Source organism: Lucilia sericata, unplaced genomic scaffold, assembly GCF_015586225.1.
Source record: "Lucilia sericata isolate MDLA Ls3-8-SP2 unplaced genomic scaffold, ASM1558622v1 Contig000524F_arrow, whole genome shotgun sequence".
In the NCBI taxonomy this organism is placed as follows: Eukaryota; Metazoa; Arthropoda; class Insecta; order Diptera; family Calliphoridae; genus Lucilia; species Lucilia sericata.
The window spans coordinates 25001-45442 of record NW_023994536.1 but is presented as its reverse complement, the minus strand read 5'-3'; the positions used below and the strand labels follow the sequence as shown (position 1 = coordinate 45442).

The 20442-nt window shown below is 33.3% G+C and overlaps 1 protein-coding gene across 1 annotated transcript in view; it reads right to left on the bottom strand.

Annotated features, from left to right (window-relative positions):
• Positions 1-4473: 4473 nt before the first annotated feature.
• The window catches only part of LOC119605823, a 24143-nt gene continuing 8174 nt past the window's right edge, over positions 4474-20442 (bottom strand). Inside the window, exons 3-8 of the mRNA XM_037959140.1 lie at positions 11573-11909; positions 8772-9181; positions 8522-8643; positions 8238-8353; positions 8028-8145; positions 4474-5331 (exon numbers count right to left, since the gene is read on the bottom strand). Coding sequence (XP_037815068.1) covers positions 4864-5331; positions 8028-8145; positions 8238-8353; positions 8522-8643; positions 8772-9181; positions 11573-11909 — 1571 coding nt within the window. The 3' untranslated portion in view covers positions 4474-4863. The remainder of the gene's footprint in view (positions 5332-8027; positions 8146-8237; positions 8354-8521; positions 8644-8771; positions 9182-11572; positions 11910-20442) is intronic.

The following is a 20442-nucleotide window of genomic DNA, read 5'->3' as shown; positions in this document are numbered from 1 at the left end:
ATATAGACTAGACTATAGACTCTAGACTATAGACTAGACTATAGACTAGACTATAGACTAGACTATAGACTAGACTATAGACTAGACTATAGACTAGACTATAGACTAGACTATAGACTAGACTATAGACTAGACTATAGACTAGACTATAGACTAGACTATAGACTAGACTATAGACTAGACTATAGACTAGACTATAGACTAGACTATAGACTAGACTATAGACTAGCTATAGACTAGACTATAGACTAGACTATAGACTAGACTATAGACTAGACTATAGACTAGACTATAGACTAGACTATAGACTAGACTATAGACTAGACTATAGACTAGACTATAGACTAGACTATAGACTAGACTATAGACTAGACTATAGACTACTATAGACTAGACTATAGACTAGACTATAGACTAGAACTATAGACTAGACTATAGACTAGACTATAGACTAGACTATAGACTAGACTAGACTAGACTATGACTAAAACTAGACTATAGACTAGACTATAGACTAGACTATAGACTAGACTATAGACTAGACTATAGACTAGACTATAGACTAGACTATAGACTAGACTATAGACTAGACTATAGACTAGACTATAGACTAGACTATAGACTAGACTATAGACTAGACTATAGACTAGACTATAGACTAGACTATAGACTAGACTATAGACTAGACTATAGACTAGACTATAGACTAGACTATAGACTAGACTATAGACTAGACTATAGACTAGACTATAGACTAGACTATAGACTAGACTATAGACTAGACTATAGACTAGACTATAGACTAGACTATAGACTAGACTATAGACTAGACTATAGACTAGACTATAGACTAGACTAGACTAGACTATAGACTAGACTATAGACTAGACTATAGACTAGACTATAGACTAGACTAGACTAGACTATAGACTAGATATAGACTAGACTATAGACTAGACTATAGACTAGACTATAGACTAGACTATAGACTAGACTACTAGACTAGACTATAGACTAGACTATAGACTAGGACTATAGACTAGACTATAGACTACTATAGACCTAGACTATAGACTAGACTATAGGACTGGACTAGAGACTAGACCTATAGACTAGACTTATAGACTAGACTATAGACTAGACTATAGACTAGACTATAGACTATACTATAGACTAGACTATAGACTAGACTATAGACTAGACTATAGACTAGACTATAGACTAGACTATAGACTAGACTATAGACTAGACTATAGACTAGACTATAGACTAGGACTATAGACTAGACTATAGACTAGACTATAGACTAGACTATAGACTAGACTATAGACTAGACTATAGACTAGACTATAGACTAGACTATAGACTAGACTATAGACTTAGACTATAGACTAGACTATAGACTAGACTATGACTAGACTATAGACTATAGGACTAGACTAGACTAGACTATAGACTAGACTATAGACTAGACTATAGACTAGACTATAGACTAGACTATAGACTAGACTATAGACTAGACTATAGACTAGACTATAGACTAGACTATAGACTAGACTATAGACTAGACTATAGACTAGACTATAGACTAGACTATAGACTAGACTATAGACTAGACTATAGACTAGACTATAGACTAGACTATAGACTAGACTATAGACTAGACTATAGACTAGACTATAGACTAGACTATAGACTAGACTATAGACTAGACTATAGACTAGACTATAGACTAGACTATAGACTAGACTATAGACTAGACTATAGACTAGACTATAGACTAGACTATAGACTAGACTATAGACTAGACTATAGACTAGACTATAGACTAGACTATAGACTAGACTATAGACTAGACTATAGACTAGACTATAGACTAGACTATAGACTAGATATAGACTAGACTATAGACTAGACTATAGACTAGACTAAGACTAGACTATAGACTAGACTATAGACTAGACTATAGACTAGACTATAGACTAGACTATAGACTAGACTATAGACTAGACTATAGACTAGACTATAGACTAGACTATAGACTAGAATATAGACTAGACTATAGACTAGACTATAGACTAGACTATAGACTAGACTATAGACTAGACTATAGACTAGACTATAGACTAGACTATAGACTATACTATAGACTAGACTATAGACTAGACTATAGACTAGACTATAGACTAGACTATAGACTAGACTATAGACTAGACTATAGACTAGACTATAGACTAGACTATAGACTAGACTATAGACTAGACTATAGACTAGACTATAGACTAGACTATAGACTAGACTATAGACTACTATAGACTAGACTATAGACTAGACTATAGACCAGACTGTACACTAGACTATAGACCAGACTGTACACTAGACTATAGACCAGACTGTACACTAGACTATAGACCAGACTGTACACTAGACTATAGACCAGACTGTACACTAGACTATAGACTATACTACACACTAGACACCACACAAGAACCACACACTAGACACCACTCGTACTTGCCATTTAGAAGTTATAGATATTTCCAACTGTTTTTCTCCTATTCCACTGTGCAAAGTTTTTGCGATTATTCGACTATACCAAATTGCTTTAGAGGCTACTAGTTGTCTGATTATCATGTGATCGTGAATGACTAAATAAAATTTCATAGTTGTTTTACTTACCATAACCCTTTCTAATTTCAAGAAAATAAAACATTTTTTGTTTTGGTTTCACTATTTTAGTTTTAGTTTTCCTTTTTTATTCGTTAACAAACTTTCAGAATGGAAATGTATGATTTTATGTTTTTCTTCTTCTTCTTCTTGTTGTTGTTCTTTAATTTTCTTAGGTATGATATAAAATTCTTAATGTCTTAAATTCACTTATGTATGATTTTGTTTTATATTAATTTTTGTTGTTGTTGTCGTAAATCCTTTAAGGTTTATGTTATTTATTTTTGTTTATGTATATTTTAGACTTTTTGAAGTCATACAAGAGTTTTATTTTTAAATAATGGCTCGTACTTAATACAATCTTCAATGTTTATTTTAGTTTTAATAATTTTCTTTTTTTTATCAAATTGTTTTCTAAATATTGTAAGATATGTGCAAACATACAATGTTGCAAGTTTTTAATTTATTTTTTTTTTTAGATTTTTTTTTCTCAAAAATGTATTAAAACTTCAAAACTTATTCGGAGACAAAAAAGATTTTTCATTTTGCGGAATTCAGTATTTCGAATGGAAATTTTATTTTTGGATTTTGAGTAATATTCATACAAATTTGGAAAATAAAATTTCTACCCTTGATAATGAATATTTCGATATTTTATTGAAAATTGTGTCCATCGCGTTATTGAATAAGTTTTTAAAAAGTATTACTGCAAACTCCAGCCTTGACCTATTCAAAACATTGATAACAAAGGCCAACAAATTTTTAATCAAAGTATACTCTTTTCTAAAATATCTATCACATTGAGTTTTCAAGATATCGTGTCCTTTAAGTCCTCCTATTTGGCCATAACAGCGTGAAGACATCTTTATTTATAAAATATGTTATGATTTCAGAAAGTCCAATGTATAGACTTTAAAATAAAGATTTAACCTAGATTATATCTCCTTTATTTTTCGAGATATTTTAACATAAAATTTGAAACTAGCTTAAAGTATTACAGATTTTCATCTATATTTCGCCTTTATTTTACGACAAACTTATATATCACAATTTTTCATAAATTGTTCCATAAAATTAGTTTTTGAATTGTTTCAAAATCTCTGGTATTTGCTGAGATATCGTCTGCCGTAAATTAAAGGCAATATCTTATTCTTTGAATTAAGATATCTCGAAGTAAAAAGAAGATATAACAAAGCTTAAACATAGTTGTTAAAGTCGACAGATTAGACTTTCCGATGATATAACATATGTTTACATATAAAGCTATATTTGGGCTGTTATAACGTCTCTAATATGGCCAATTTTTTATAATACGATATATAGAAAACATGATGTAATGAAGAAATTCTGAGGCCAGTGCTCTAGAAAAGGTTTTTGAAATGTTGTTGGCCTGAGTAATTTTTGCACCAATGTCTCTGAATCGTGGTTTTAATCCGTTAGAGGGGAATAATACTTTAAGTTTTAATATAGTTTTCCTTTAATTTTGGACTTAATTTCTACAAAAAGGTTTAAATGTTGAACTTGTTCAAAATTTTTGCTTTTTTTCGATTAAAACTCTAAGTATACTTGGTTGATAATACAGATAGATTTCTTTAGGTATATTTTTATGTATATAGTAAGTAGTATATACTAACGGAATTAGGTTTTGGTTTAGGTTTTCTTATGTATTTCTGTCTGGCTATCAAATTTAAATCTAAAAAAAAGTATAGAAAATAATAAACCTAATTAAATTGTCTTGTTTTTCTTTTTTGTTCGTTTCTTTTTTTTTATTATAAATCTACACAAAATTAACATTAAATATATATATTTTGTTGTTTTTTCGATTTTATATGTTTGTTTTTTTTAAAAATGCATACAATAGTAGTCGAAATAATCTCTAAAAACTATACACAAAAAAAGAAAAAAAGCTTAAAGCCTTCTAACAATCTCTCCCTTACAAATTAATCATAATAATATAATAATATTTAATAATAATTATAATCAGATTATGGTATAATAAATATACTTCTTACAAAGAATTTTTAAATTTTTAAAAAAATTTTCTCACTTCAATTTAGTGTTTTTTGTCTTTTGACTAATTTTCCTTAGTTTTTCTTTTGCTTATCCAAAAAAAGAAAAAAATCTCTAATTTATTCATTTCTTTTACTAGTATTTTGTTCAAAACTTTTTGCTTGCAAAAATTATAAATTAATTATTTTATTTTGGTAATTCATAAAATTGGACGGGAAGCGCTTTAGGTGTTATTATTTCATCATCGAAATCATCATCATGTATGGAATAATCACCATTATTACCACCACTCTGTTCATGATCAAATTCATTTGGTACTATTTCAACATCGGTGGGTGTTCCCAAAGTCGATGATCGTCCATTATTGCCGCCGGCATAATTTGTTCGCGATTTATGTTTGATCACATATTCTCTTAAGAGATGTGAGTACAGTATATCGTCTATATAGAACATGGTGCCCAAATTGTAGACAAATACTTCACTTTCTGTTATTTTGGCATTATTGACACTTGTTGCATTACTGCCGGGATTTCGTGTGATTTTTATGTGTCCACCACCGATTGTTTCGAAAACTTCATTGTCCTTTAAGTCACGATTGTAGAGACGTCCCTTAACAAAGTGATTTAAAAGCATTTTAACACCGCGTTGTGAGGCCTGAAAGAGAGGAAAATATGGATATTAGAATAGTAGATAGAGTGCTATAGATTTAGTCCGCATATCAGAATGCATTCAAAGAGAAGATCCGAAGATGGCGACAATTGCCAGTTTTCTACAGATGTTTGTGAAGGTAAGAATTCCATATTGATTAACCCTTGATCGAGTCTAAAATGAACAATAGTCTGAACATTAACACAGTGAAAGTCGAGTTCCTGTATATCAGATGGGGATTGTGATCAGTTGGAGAATGTGATCCTCAAACTTTAAAAAATCGAATAAAGTTTTGGTTACAAACTCTTAATAAAAGTCCCATATAGTAATAAATGGGTAGATATAAGGATTAAGGACTTTTAGTTCAGATTAGTATCTTATTTAAAAGCAGTATCTTGAGATCAAATCCAAAGTACTTGGGCTAATGTAATCACCTTGGAGGCCATCGATTAAGGTAAAACACTCCTAATAACGATCCCAAATAGTGTTAACTGGATTAGATCCTCAAAAGTATTGCTCAGCATTCTCATACAGGAAGTCATTTCGTTATTGTCGCATAATTCAATTCCGAAAAAGATACCAATGACCAAAGTGTCTACACCAAATAGACGCTATTTCTAGTTCACTTGTTTATCCAGAGAATGTGAACTTTGTCACCCGCTGCAAATTGTCCAGCATCCTGAAAACTGTCCTTCCATAAACTCACAAAGTCAGCATCTGTCCTCAAATTTAACGGTTTGTAGTTCACCGATAGTTTATATGTACATGTTTGGCAATCGGAATAAGTTTGGACAACCAACTATTTCGCTGTTTTAGGCTTCTCTGAATATCCCCCTGGGGCTTCCCCCATTTTGTTGTGGTTGCAATCCGGGGGAAAAGAGGTCTACCGGGACTATAAACTGATGATGTCAAATGTATCCTCGGCCTTTCCATGGAATGATTTTACCTGTGGTCGAACTAGAGAGCTATATAATTTGGAAGCACTGGAATATGTTACCCATCTTGGTGTGATAGCAATTGTGCTGAAAAGAGATGCTCTAGTCTGCCGGGACTATAAACTGATAATGTCAAATGTATCCTCGGCCTTTCCATGGAATGATTTGACCTGGGTCCAACCATAGAGCCATATAATGTAGTACCACGGGAACCGGTAGCCCACAGGGCAGAGTTTCGTACTTCGTCTAAGCATTGGATATGAGTTGTTTTCAAGTATTAACGATACGGGGTGAATGTAGAGTATACGGACTTAGTCCACCCGTATACCTAGAGTGAGTGTGTCGGATATTTTTCTCAATGAATGTGTCTGATGAATGAGAAGTTTGTTGGTTTTAATAGTAATGGATGAAATATTATACAAGGGATACCATTGAATTGTCCTTCCTTGTTAGACAATCTCATCTGAGTGGTTGTAAAGGGAGGTGATGTTTTTGAAACAAAGCAGCAATGGTCAGGAGATTAGATAGCTCGAGAACTTGATCAACATGCTCGTACATGATCCGGCAGAATCATGTGCGTGTAGGAAACACGGGGCTATAAACTGATGATGTCAAATGTATCCTCGGCCTTTCCATGGAATGATTTTACCTGTGGTCGAATTAGAGAGCTATATAATTTGGAAGCACTGGAATATGATACCCTTGATGATCTTCCACCATCTTGGTGTGATAGCAATCGTGGGGAAAAGAGATGCTACCAGTACCTCTAGTCTGCCGGGACTATAAACTGATAATGTCAAACATATCCTCGGCCTTTCCCTGGAATGATTTGTCCTGGGGTCGAACTAGAAAGCCATATAATGTAGTACCACGGGATCCGGTAGCCCACAGGGCAGAGTTTCGTACTTCGTCTAAGCATTGGAAATGAGTTGTTTTCAAGTATTAATAATACGGGATGAATGTAGGGTATACGGACTTAGTCCATTATACAAGTGATACCATTGAATTATCCTTCCTTGTCAGGGTATGTTCAGGGGTTACTATGTTCATACCAAACTTACCACAGTGTATTCTCTGTAAGTAAATAATTTGATGGATTTGTATTTCGGTCTACCGATTACGTCTGTAGGTCCTGTGCCGAATCAACAAAGACTATCCCATCTGAGTGGTTGTAAAGGGAAGTGATGTTTTTGAATATCGGTAGTTACGCAACAAAGCAGCAATGGTCAGGAGATTAGATAGCCCGAGAACTTGATTAACGTGCTTGTACATGGTCCGGCAGAACTATGTGCGTGTAGGAAACACAAAGGAGCGGTGATGAGACGTCTAAGAGCTCACACAGTGGTTGTAAAGGCCAACCCGGCAGGTGTTCACATAAAGCACATCGGCTTATACTCTTCGTATTTATTTAAAAATTTCATAATCTTCGAAGGAGCAATCTTCAGTATCTGTTTTGGCATAGAAAGTTGCTACTGACGCCTCATATAAAGAGGTGATAACGTAAGTCTACGCCGGGATGCAAAGTACTAATCGGTAAAGTTAGAAAACAATAGATATTTTGAGTTTGTTATATGATGGTTTTTCGGTACCAGATATATTTCTCAAAGGCATTTAAAGTTAATGCGGTATTCGATACTGTTGAAAACTCTGCGAAATTAAGGTGTCCTCGGTACACCCTAATATCGGCATACCAATATACATACGACGAAAAATCTTCCCAAATTAATAATTACAAAATAAAATATTCCTTTGGAATTTGTAACTTACCATAACATCATCACTTAATTTATCAAATCCTAATTTCTCAAATGCTTTATCGTCCGGAACAAAGAATGTGTAATTGGCTCCTGATACGTGTGGTGCTATTTCAGCATTATTTAAAAATCTACAATTGTAAAAACACACACAAAAATTATACATACATAAATCATAAAATACAACAGACAAACTATCATAAGTCGTAACAGCAGCAAATACCTGGTGATTTGTGTAAATCTGGGATCTCGTTCCAAAGCCAAAAATGAATGTGACAAAAATTGTGCACCAAACCAAGGGAAGGCCAGTAATGGTGGTGTCTCCTTATCCTTGTGCATCTATGTTTACATAATATTAAGGTTGGTTTATGGTATGATTTTATTACCAGTCCAGGAGAAGTAAGACGAAAAAGAGAGGGAGGAAATAAAAAGAATAACAATACATATAGATATACAAACATTAATCTTTTCAAACACCATCACCATTCATAACAACACACCATTTACCTGATGCAATTTGGATACAACAGCCTCGGAGACAAACAATACCTCTGTTATAATAAATACCTGATTACCATTAGACAATGTGTAATCGGACATTATGGATACATTGTTGACCGAAGGTGCAGCTAAAGGAATGTTGTTTGTTATGGCATAAGAAGGATGAGATGCAAAACATAAATCAAGGATTATTATTGGAAAATATTTTAAGTAAAATATGTAGGTAATAATCAAAAAATGTATATTTAATGCTTACGTTGACCTCTGAAGATGACATTCTCACCACCCATGGTGCGTACAACCATTTGATCCATATTCTTAACGTCACTCATACGTAAAGGCTTTTGGGTGGGCAAGAAATGATTGCGCAATACACTTTCTGTGAAATCTTGTACACTGAACGGATAGAAGCCCCAATCGATGGGATGCCAACGTTGAAATGCATTGTCGGTGGGTATGAGAATTGTATAAGAGCCATCGTCCATTATTTGTGTAAGATTACTTTTCGACAGGAAATGCTGGAAAACTTTTGTGCCACTTTTCATGCTGCCAAGAAATGACATTAAAGGGCTCGCCTTTGACTCCTTTAAAATGGGTTCATTCTTCGTATGTGCAATATTGCTGGTTGAATTGCGCATCTCTAAACGTTGTGGTTCATTGTAACGACTGTAATCAGACAAAAAAAAGTGAAAAAATAAGTGAAGAAGAAAAGAATAGTTTTTTTTTGTTTTTGTATTTCTAGTTCTATGTATATTGCACAATTTATGCAAGAGTCTTATAAAAACGGATGTTAAAATGTTTTGGAAAATTTATTGATTGTCAAAGTTTTTTATTTTCGGGCTTAGAAAAAAGTAAACTACAACTATTTTAAGTGTTCTTCAATTTTGTTCTAAAATTGGCAAAAAGTTGCCTTAATTTATATACTCGGTAATGTTTGAAAAAAGTTAAGCAGAAGCCTTACCATTTTAGGGGATTGTAGAGAGTTTGATTTAAAAGAGAATAATTGGAACTTCGTACTATTAATTTATAAGATTTGTGATGTTTATTGTCATAAATTGATCATGTTCAACTATTATATTGCGAGCTGGATCATATTTCAGTTTTCGATATTCAACGATAGCAGTTAGTGTCGTAATCCACCGGGTTATAACTACTAAAGGAGGTTTAACTGTACTATCAAGAGTAATATTATTATCTTGTTCAGATACGTTTGTCTTACAATTTTATTTTTGGAAATCGATATTAGAAAAAAGACCTTGGTTTAGTGTAGTATCACCCTAAACGTATGCAAGGAAACTTGTCTGATCTCCTTACAAGAAACTTATTCGCATTCGAATTGTTTGTTTGAGTTCAAGTTCAAGCACTAAGGAAACGAGTTCACGAAAAACATTTTGAACTGTCTTAGGCATTCATTCTTGCTAGCACTCAAATTGGATCGAATATCCATCTAGGTCACAAGGCCTCCGAATGAACTCGTTAACTAGCGAGCAAGCCACGTAACTAACCATCCATCGAATATAAGCGCTATAGTTGATATAATTAGGTTCTTTGGAAATAAAGAGAGGGGTAATCATATGAAAATCCCTTACCACATGATTCGACCATTATAAACCTTAATAATAAACTTTTACTTTAACGCTATAAATTAGTTAGATTAGATGAACCCTAAGGTGCAACTCCACTCGAATACCGTTTTGGTCTATTATGATTTCCTTCATCAATAATGTCCATAGAAACTTAAAAAATTATACAGGAACAAGAGAAATAGTACAGATTCAGTTCATGGAAGAAATTTGATAAAAAATCAGAATCATTGAGGCTAAGTCCTCCATCCGAAAGAGCTGTTAAATCTTAATAAATTGCATGGCTAACTCCTAGAAATATTTGCCAGCTCGTCGTAAAATCTATTACCTAGACAATTTCGTCTGAGATCCTGTTATCTAGTACAATGGAAAATTAGGTGCTCCATTGTCTCTAGCTCCTTAAAGTCCATGCATAGCTTGACGAAGTCTGGTATAGTAATATCCCATTTGCTAATACAAGCAATATTAGTACAAAGCCCCTTTAAACCCCCACCAAAATCCTTTTGTCCCAATTGTCACTACAGACCACAGATCGGCATGATCATGTATCAGTTCAAATCGCTAGATCCGCATGTAGTTTATTTCTAACATAGTCTGTATTGCCCACAGAGGCACACCTTTGGGATTTCTTGGGTATCCATCTATAGATATCCATTTTCAAGGACTCCCACCACAAAATATATTCATAAGTAAGAATATATCTGACAACCGAGGTGTAAATCCAAATCACTATGTCTGCCTGCAGTTCTTAACAATGGAACTTTTCTACGTATATTAGGAGTTGAGTCCCTTCTTAATTCCTTCCCGAGTATTTTCCCTTCAGTATAGCTTGCTATTCAGAATGGTCCCTAAATACTTAGCTCCACTAGATAAACTTTACTCGAAGCCACCTAACCTAGGCAGCCTAAAGTTATTAGGTCTGGTAAGAGGTACTAGTTCAATTTTTGGCGGTTTTACTTCCAAACCTTTTGTTTTCGCCCTTTGAGTTCACCCATAATATCGCAGACTGAGGATAAACAAATTCCTTTAAGCAGTAACACTACATCATCCGCATAAGAAACTATCTTTCTACCTTTGGAATCAAATAGCCTTAGAATACCGTTAACCGTTAGTAACTAGAAGAGGAGATAATTCTCCTTCCTGGAGAGTCCCCCTAGTAACTTTACTTTAAAAGCAGTGATCCCCTAGGCTTGAGTTGATAAATTTGTTAGAAAGCATACGGACTATCCTCTTTATCAGGAAGTTTTCTTTACCAGTGCATTCCTAATGGCCTCAATCTTATAATCTAATTTTTGTTTTTGGCTATTAGTTTTCTATATTCTACGCCCCTGGTTAATGGGAAAAAAGAGAAAGGGAAACAAAAAAATAAAATTAGCAACCAACAAATAATAACCTAAAAAAATCAAAATTAAACAAAACTTTTACCACAAGTTGTAGTATTCTACAAACTATAGTAGTAACACTTAGTACTTACCTATTACTGCCTTCCTGTATATTACGTTTCGAATAGGGTGACTTCCGATCACCCAAATATCCATCAATAGCCAAAGCAATTAGATTGTCGTTGATGCGTACACGATGTAGTATTTGAAAACCATTCAATAGCCATACCACATTGTTGGGGGATTTTTCTAATTTGCGAAAAACAATTTTATGCCCATTACCATTACCAAATGATGAGGAGTTCTCCTCATCAGCATAGTTATCGAATGCACGACCCGGCACCATATGCTCCAACATAAACTCTTTCAAACGTGGTTTTTCAATTGTACGAACATCAATTTTAGGTATAATCAAAGTGAATGGTATATCTGAAAGTATCAATTAAAAAAAAACCCAAAAAATAAAACAACATTTACATAGAATACAAACATTATCGTGTATTCGTACGAAACGAAGAAATGTAAAGGTAGAGAAGCAAAGATAGCAATGTGCACATTTGTAAATTTTGAAATTTCGTCAGCTAAAAGTTTTGACTGAATACAATTATTCAATAAGAATAACCAGATGTTGCTATTACATTAGTTTATTACGAAAATGGTTATTACTACTTTTGCTTCTATAATACTCAAATAACAAATGTTTAAATTTGTAAAGTGTGCTAAAGTTTAAACAATTGTTTTTCTCGTTATTTGCATAAGAAAGGGGGTAAATTCGGTATGGAGAATAACACTTTGCAATTAGTTTTCAGTTTTCATTTTCTGTTTGATTTCGTTTTTTTTGTATTTCGGTTAAATGGGTTCTCTTTTCTTGTTATTCCACTTTTCCACTTTAACAAAATTCTTAAGTTTTATTATGAAAACGTTTTTGCAACACTTTAAATTTAGTGTATAAATTTAATGAATTTGTTTATTTTATTGCGTGCTTGAAAATTTTACATAGTTTCACATAGACTTTTACTTAATCATCATCGTTATCACAAACACTTCAAAATGTAAATGTTTGTCAGTATGTTGGTGTTTTATTCTGTATATGAAGTAATTTTTTAAATAGTACAGTTGGTGACAATAAAATGGTCAGAACTGTTAGTCTGATAAGAAAGTACTGCGGTAATGGTGCTAAACTGCTTATTATTATTATGCTCCATTAATAATGCAATTCAAGGAGTGTAATTTTTAAGACTCTAGAGCCTTTTATAGATCTTGATGTCCTAGATATCGATATATTGCATGTGATAAAGTAGTTCAGTTCGAGTTCAGTTCTAGTTCAGTTCTAGTACAGTTTTAGTTCAGTTCTAGTTCAGTTCTAGTTCAGTTCTAGTTCAGTTATAGTTCAGTTTCTAGTTCAGTTCTAGTTCAGTTCTAGTTCAGTTCTAGTTCAGTTCAGTTCAGTTCTAGTTCAGTTCTAGTTCAGTTCTAGTTCAGTTCTAGTTCAGTTCTAGTTCAGTTCTAGTTCAGTTCTAGTTCAGTTCTAGTTCAGTTCTATTCAGTTAGTTCAGTTCTAGTTCAGTTTCTAGTTCAGTTTCTAGTTCAGTTCTAGTTCAGTTCTAGTTCAGTTCTAGTTCAGTTCTAGTTCAGTTCTAGTTCAGTTCTAGTTCAGTTCTAGTTCAGTTCTAGTTCAGTTCTAGTTCAGTTCTAGTTTCAGTTCTAGTTCAGTTCTAGTTCAGTTCTAGTTCAGTTCTAGTTCAGTTCTAGTTCAGTTCTAGTTCAGTTCTAGTTCAGTTCTAGTTCAGTTCTAGTTCAGTTCTAGTTCAGTTCTAGTTCAGTTCTAGTTCAGTTCTAGTTCAGTTCTAGTTCAGTTCTAGTTCAGTTCTAGTTCAGTTCTAGTTCAGTTCTAGTTCAGTTCTAGTTCAGTTTCTAGTTCAGTTCTAGTTCAGTTCTAGTTCAGTTCTAGTTCAGTTCTAGTTCAGTTCTAGTTCAGTTCTAGTTCAGTTCTAGTTCAGTTCTAGTTCAGTTCTAGTTCAGTTCTAGTTCAGTTCTAGTTCAGTTCTAGTTCAGTTCTAGTTCAGTTCTAGTTCAGTTCTAGTTCAGTTCTAGTTCAGTTCTAGTTCAGTTCTAGTTCAGTCTAGTTCAGTTTCTAGTTCAGTTCTAGTTCAGTTCTAGTTCAGTTCTAGTTCAGTTCTAGTTCAGTTCTAGTTCAGTTCTAGTTCAGTTCTAGTTCAGTTCTTAGTTCAGTTCTAGTTCAGTTCTAGTCAGTTCTAGTTCAGTTCTAGTTCAGTTCTAGTTCAGTTCTAGTTCAGTTCTAGTTCAGTTCTAGTTCAGTTCTAGTTCAGTTCTAGTTCAGTTCTAGTTCAGTTCTAGTTCAGTTCTAGTTCAGTTCTAGTTCAGTTTATTTCAGTTCTAGTTCAGTTCTAGTTCAGTTGTAGTTCAGTTCTAGTTCAGTTCTAGTTCAGTTCTAGTTCAGTTCTAGTTCAGTTGTAGTTCAGTTCTAGTTCAGTTCTAGTTCAGTTCTAGTTCTAGTGGAGTGTTAAGTTTATACACTTGCAAGAGTCAATGTACTTGCTAGAAAGATAATGGGGCTTGAGGATAACCGTCCAACTGGAATAATGTTTGTTGGAAGGAACGTATTCTTAGTGGACACACAGGTTTACAAGCACAACTATACAAAATTTGACGAACGGAATCAGATGAATGTAGAGCATGAGGAGAGGTCAGTGAAATGCCGGGACAATTGCTCTGCCATTGTCGGACTTTCGTCGAACCAAAATATATATCTTCTGAAGATGGAAGATAATTCCTTTCATATATCGATATATATGTAAGGGTTTTCCAACAATATTTTCATGAAAAGGAGCTTACAACGGCCTAAGTGTATTTTCGGATCTGCTGTAATAGACATCCTTCCTTCAAACTAATTTTAAGCAAAATTTAAGAATTAATATGAATCATAGTACATAAATATAATTTGCATTTGTTTTATGACAAGAATTTCAAAATTTCACTTTCACATTAAAAACGATGAATTATACTTTAAATGGCTTTTTAATTGTCGTCAACTGTTTATTAGTCTTTAAGCTGTTGGTGATGTTATACTATCCAGTGGTAGAGGTGGTCCGTCGCTTATATAAATATTTTGGTCGGTTACTTTAATTAATTATTATTCTTAACACATTACAGGTGTGTTCTAGTATAAAATATTATTCGTTATTTTGTTTCTTTATATTTTTAATTTCATTTCAGTATTCAATTTTGTTTTTATATTTCAAGAATATATTTATTTGGTTATATCATTCTAGTCTTGTTTTAAAACTAATTTTTGCAAAAAATTTTTTATCTTCGACTTGATTGTTTTGTTTGAATTTTTTAATTCTAAACACATACGCCTTACGGCATACCAGAAAATTTATTTAGTTTTTTTCTTGTGTTTTTTTTTTTTTTTTGGCAAAAGTTTTTCTTTGTATATTTGAGGAATTTATATTTGTTGGTTTTGTAAGAATGTTCATGTATGTGTGTTTTTGTTAAAATAGTTTCGTTTGAAAACAATTAAGAAATACTTTATATTTTATAGTACAAACTAATACTACTACTATAGTTAAGTTGTTTGTCTTCATGTTATATTAATTTTCATTGTAAAAACCTTTTTCGTGTAAAAATTCTTTTCTTACACTCTTTACCCTTAGGGTGGTTAAACGATTTAACCTTGAATTGTTGAATGGCTTTATCATTTTACGAATTTAATGGAATGAAACTTAAGAATGCACTTTACTGATTTATTACATGACTATAAATGATTCATTATATTTTTAGGAAATAATAGAAACATTTTTTTTGTATTATCTACCATTTAGTGCTGTTATGGATGTCTTAGAGGAAGTTATTAGATATATTTAATAATAGAGACAAATTTGAAACTTTGTACTTAAATTTGTATTTTGTTTTATCGAATTGGAACCATTCGTCAATCCTGTTTTTAAGGAACCTTTTATATATGAAAAATATTTTTTTCATTTTCATACAAAATGGTATTTGATTCTAATTTTGAATTATCTATTTAATGCTTTTGATTCAAAACTTTTTATGGGTTAACCTACATGGTTCAATTAAGGTCAGAATTGCTTATAGGTATTTTTCATCCATGGACAATTTCATAGAGTGGTCTAAAGAGTGCCCCCAGAGAGTAGTCAATAGATTGGTCAAGATTTGAAGGCGTAAGCTCAAAATATAGACCAGTTTATAATCAATCATTTATAAACAAATATATTAAGATAAAATTCTACAAAAATGATTTGTAAAAAGTTCAGCCCCTAAATGACTCAAGCACTAATAAAACCCCTCATTATTAAAATCAATCTAATGCTGCTACATGCCCATATTAATATCGATGATATTCGCAGTAATAAATTCCGAAAGTTACCAAATAATCCTTACATTTTTAAAAGCGGTTTATAACATTAGACACACCCACGAGTCACACCTTTCCTTGGTATACGACTGTTTGATACTAAAGAAATGTTCGTATTGTGTCTGCTTAATTCATTTAATGATGTCACACAGTCCATTACTACACCCGACCTAACTTTGTACGACAATAAGGCATCCACTACCGCAATTCAGTAACTTTTGGTATGTGGTATCCTGAATTATATTTCACCGATTTTTTTTCGTTAAACATTATGAAAAGTATCGGCAATGTAACGACAAATTAAAAGTTCACGTTAATAATTTTATATTTTAAAAATATTTCAATACAAAACTTTTGACATTCTCATATTTTTCCGATCTTTGTCGGTTAAAAGTTACAGAATTGAAAATTTGTTAATGCAACCGATATTTATCGTTACTTTACGATATCGGTAGTTAAAATTAAAAAATTACAGAATTGCGGTACAGGTCCGAGTTCACTGATTCCTTTAGGTATTATAACTCCAAAGTATCGCTTGAAAACCTAAGTTCTTGAAATCAGATCGTTAGATAGGTCGCTCATGTGCCCTTTCATTTCACCAATTTTTAAACTGGCAATTTCTTGTAGTCAAATTGCGGAATTTAAAGCTTCATCTTTAATAAAAATTTGCAAAATAGTGCTAGGGAAACATGAAGGACCTGTTCTCATTTTTATACCCACCATCAAAAAAGATGGCGGTGTATATTGATCTTGTCATTCCATTTGTAACACATCGAAATATTGGTCATAGACCCACAAAAGTATATATATTCTGGGTCCTTATTAAATTCTAAGACGATGTAGCCATATCCGTCCGTCTGTCCAACTGTCTGTCTGTCGGATAGCCCCCATACAAGTGGATCCCCGAAAAACATTTTTAACGGGCTGTTTTAAAAGTTCGGGTATAACGATGAAATTCGACATAAATAAGTTTCATATGAGCCAAAATCTTCCTATCAAATTTTATAAGGATCGTTCCATAATTGACCCTACCCCCCATATAAGGTCCCCTTCAGAAAATGACTGTAATGCCCATTAATGGCTTAATAATAAGAGTAGAGCGATAAAATTCGACACACATATGTTTAATTTGAGCCAAAATCTTTCTACAAAAATTTATATGGATCGGTCCATATTTGACCCAACCCCCCATATAAGGTCCTTTCAGAAAATCACTATAATGCCCATAACTGGCTTAATAATACGAATAGAGTTATGAAATTCTAAACACATAAGTTTGAAGCTAGGCAAAATCTCTACCAAATTTTATATGGATCGGTTCATAATTGACTCTACCCCCCATATAAAGTCCCCTTCAGAAAATGACTGTAATATACCCTAGCCCCCATATAAGGTCACCTTCAGAAAATGACTATAATGCCCATTACTGGCTTAATAATAAGAGTAGAGCGAAGAAATTCGACACTCATAAGATTCATGGTTGCCAAAATCTCTCTATTAAATTTTATATGGATCGGTCCATAATTGACCCAACCTCCCATATAATTCGACACACATAAGTTTCATGCTAGCCAAAATCTCTCCACCAAATTTTATATGGATCGGTCTATAATTGACCCTACCCCCATATAAGGCCCCTTTCAGAAAACTACTTTATCGTCCATTGCTGGCTTAAAAATACGATTATAGCGGTGAAATTTCACATAATTTCCCATTACTGACTTAATAATAGGAGTAGGAGACACACATAAGATTAATGCCAGCCAAAATCTCTCTACCAAATTTTATATGGATCGGTTCATAATTGACCCTACCCTATTAATAGGCCGCATTACTGCCCTATTAATACGAATATAATTCGACACACATAACTTTCATGGTAGCCAAAATCTCTCCACCAAATTTTATATGGATCGATCCATAATTAACTTAATCCCCCATATAAGGTCCCCTTCAGAAAATTACTTTAACGCTCATTACTGACTTACAAATCCGAATATAGCGATGAAATTCGACTGAAGTAAGTTCCTTGCAAGCAAAAATCTCCTACCCAAACTGTTTGTAGATCGGTCCATAATTGACCCTAGGATTGGTCCATAACTGACCCCACCCACTTTAGAAAATATTTGCTTACAAATAAAATGAAATTTTATATAAGAAAAGTTTATACTTAGAAACAAAATCATTTAGAATCTAATGACGATTGATTTAAAACTGACCCTGCTGCCGTCAGAAAATTACTCTTACGCTCATTACTGCATTAAAAATATGAGTAGAGCGATGAAATTAGAAACGAATAAGTATTATACGAACCGAAATCTTTTTATCAAATTTTACGACAATCGGTCCATTAATGACCTAACTGCCCATAAATGTACATATGTTCGCAGTTTCAAAATTTAACAAAAATATTTTGTTTTTAAAAATAAATATTTTGTTAATTCAAAAGAGCTCGGTCAATAATTGACTTAAGGTATATTCCAAATATTACCCTGATGTTTATAGGGGAGCATTCCTTTTACGACATACGGTTTGATGGTGGGTATATGAGATTCGGCACAGCCGAATATAACACTCTTACTTGTTAAGTTCAAGTCAAGTTCTAGTTCAGTTCCAGTTCAGTTTTAGTTCAGTTCTAGTTTAGTACTTGTTCAGTTCTAGTTCACTTCGAGTTCAGATCTAGTTCAGTTTAGTTCTGTTAGTTTTTGTTCAGTTTTAGTTCAGTTCTAGTTTAGTACTTGTTCAGTTCTAGTTCAGTTCTAGTTCAGTTCTAGTTCAGTTCTAGTTCAGTTCTAGTTCAGTTCTAGTTCAGTTCTAGTTAGTTCTAGTTCAGTTCTAGTTCAGTTCTAGTTCAGTTCTAGTTCAGTTCTAGTTCAGTTCTAGTTCAGTTCTAGTTCAGTTCTAGTTCAGTTCTAGTTCAGTTCTAGTTCAGTTCTAGTTCAGTTCTAGTTCAGTTCTAGTTCAGTTCTAGTTCAGTTCTAGTTCAGTTCTAGTTCAGTTCTAGTTCAGTTCTAGTTCAGTTCTAGTTCAGTTCTAGTTCAGTTCTAGTTCAGTTCTAGTTCAGTTCTAGTTCAGTTCTAGTTCAGTTCTAGTTCAGTTCTAGTTCAGTTCTAGTTCAGTTCTAGTTCAGTTCTAGTTCAGTTCTAGTTCAGTTCTAGTTCAGTTCTAGTTCAGTAGTTCAGTTCTAGTTCAGTTCTAGTTTCAGTTCTAGTTCAGTTCTAGTTCAGTTCTAGTTCAGTTCTAGTTCAGTTCTAGTTCAGTTCTAGTTCATGTTCTAGTTCAGTTCTAGTTCAGTTCTAGTTCAGTTCTAGTTCAAGTTCTAGTCAGTTCTAGTTCAGTTCTAGTTCAGTTCTAGTTCAGTTCTAGTTCAGTTCTAGTTCAGTTCTTAGTTCAGTTCTGTTCAGTTCTAGTTCAGTTCTAGTTCAGTTCTAGTTCAGTTCTTGTTCAGTTCTAGTTCAGTTCTAGTTCAGTTCTAGTTCAGTTTTAGTTCAGTTCTAATTTCAGTTCTAGTTCAGTTCGTTCTAGTTCAGTTCTAGTCAGTTCTAGTCAGTTCTAGTTCAGTTCTAGTTCAGTTCTAGTTCAGTTCTAGTTCAGTTCTAGTTCAGTTCTAGTTCAGTTCTAGTTCAGTTCTAGTTCAGGTTCTAGTTCAGTTCTAGTTCAGTTCTAGTTCCGTTCTAGTTCAGTTCTAGTTCAGTTCTGTTCAGTTCTAGTTCAGTTCTAGTTCAGTTCTAGTTCAGTTCTAGTTCAGTTCTAGTTCAGTTCTAGTTCAGTTCTAGTTCAGTTCTAGTTTCAGTTCTATTTCAGTTCTAGTTCAGTTCTAGTCAGTTCTAGTTCAGTTCTAGTTCAGTTCTAGTTCAGTTCTAGTTCAGTTCTAGTTCAGTTCTAGTTCAGAGTTCTAGTTCAGTTCTAGTTCAGTTCTAGTTCAGTTCTAGTTCAGTTTCTAGTTCAGTTCTAGTTCAGTTCTAGTTCAGTTCTAGTTCAGTTCTAGTTCAGTTCTAGTTCAGTTCTAGTTCAGTTCTAGTTCAGTTCTAGTTCAGTTCTAGTTCAGTTCTAGTTCAGTTCTAGTTCAGTTCTAGTTCAGTTCTAGTTTCAGTTCTAGTTCAGTTCTAGTTCAGTTCTAGTTCAGTTCTAGTTCAGTTCTAGTTCAGTTTCTAGTTCAGTTATAGTTCAGTTATAGTTCAGTTCTAGTTCAGTTCTAGTTCAGTTCTAGTTCAGTTCTAGTCAGTTTCTAGTTAAGTTCAGTTTAGTTCAGTTCTAGTTCAGTTCTAGTTCAGTTCTAGTTCAGTTCTAGTTCAGTTCTAGTTCAGTTCTATTTCAGTTCTATTTAGTTCTACTTTCAGTTCTAGTTCAGTTCTAGTTCAGTTCTCTGTTCAGTTCTTGTTCAGTTCTTGTTCAGTTCTAGTTTCAGTTCTAGTTCAGTTCTAGTTCAGTTATAGTTCAGTTCTAGTTCAGTTTCTAGTTCAGTTCTAGTTCAGTTCTAGTTCAGTTATAGTTCAGTTCTAGTTCAGTTTAGTTCAGTTCTAGTTCAGTTCTAGTTCAGTTCTAGTTCAGTTCTAGTCAGTT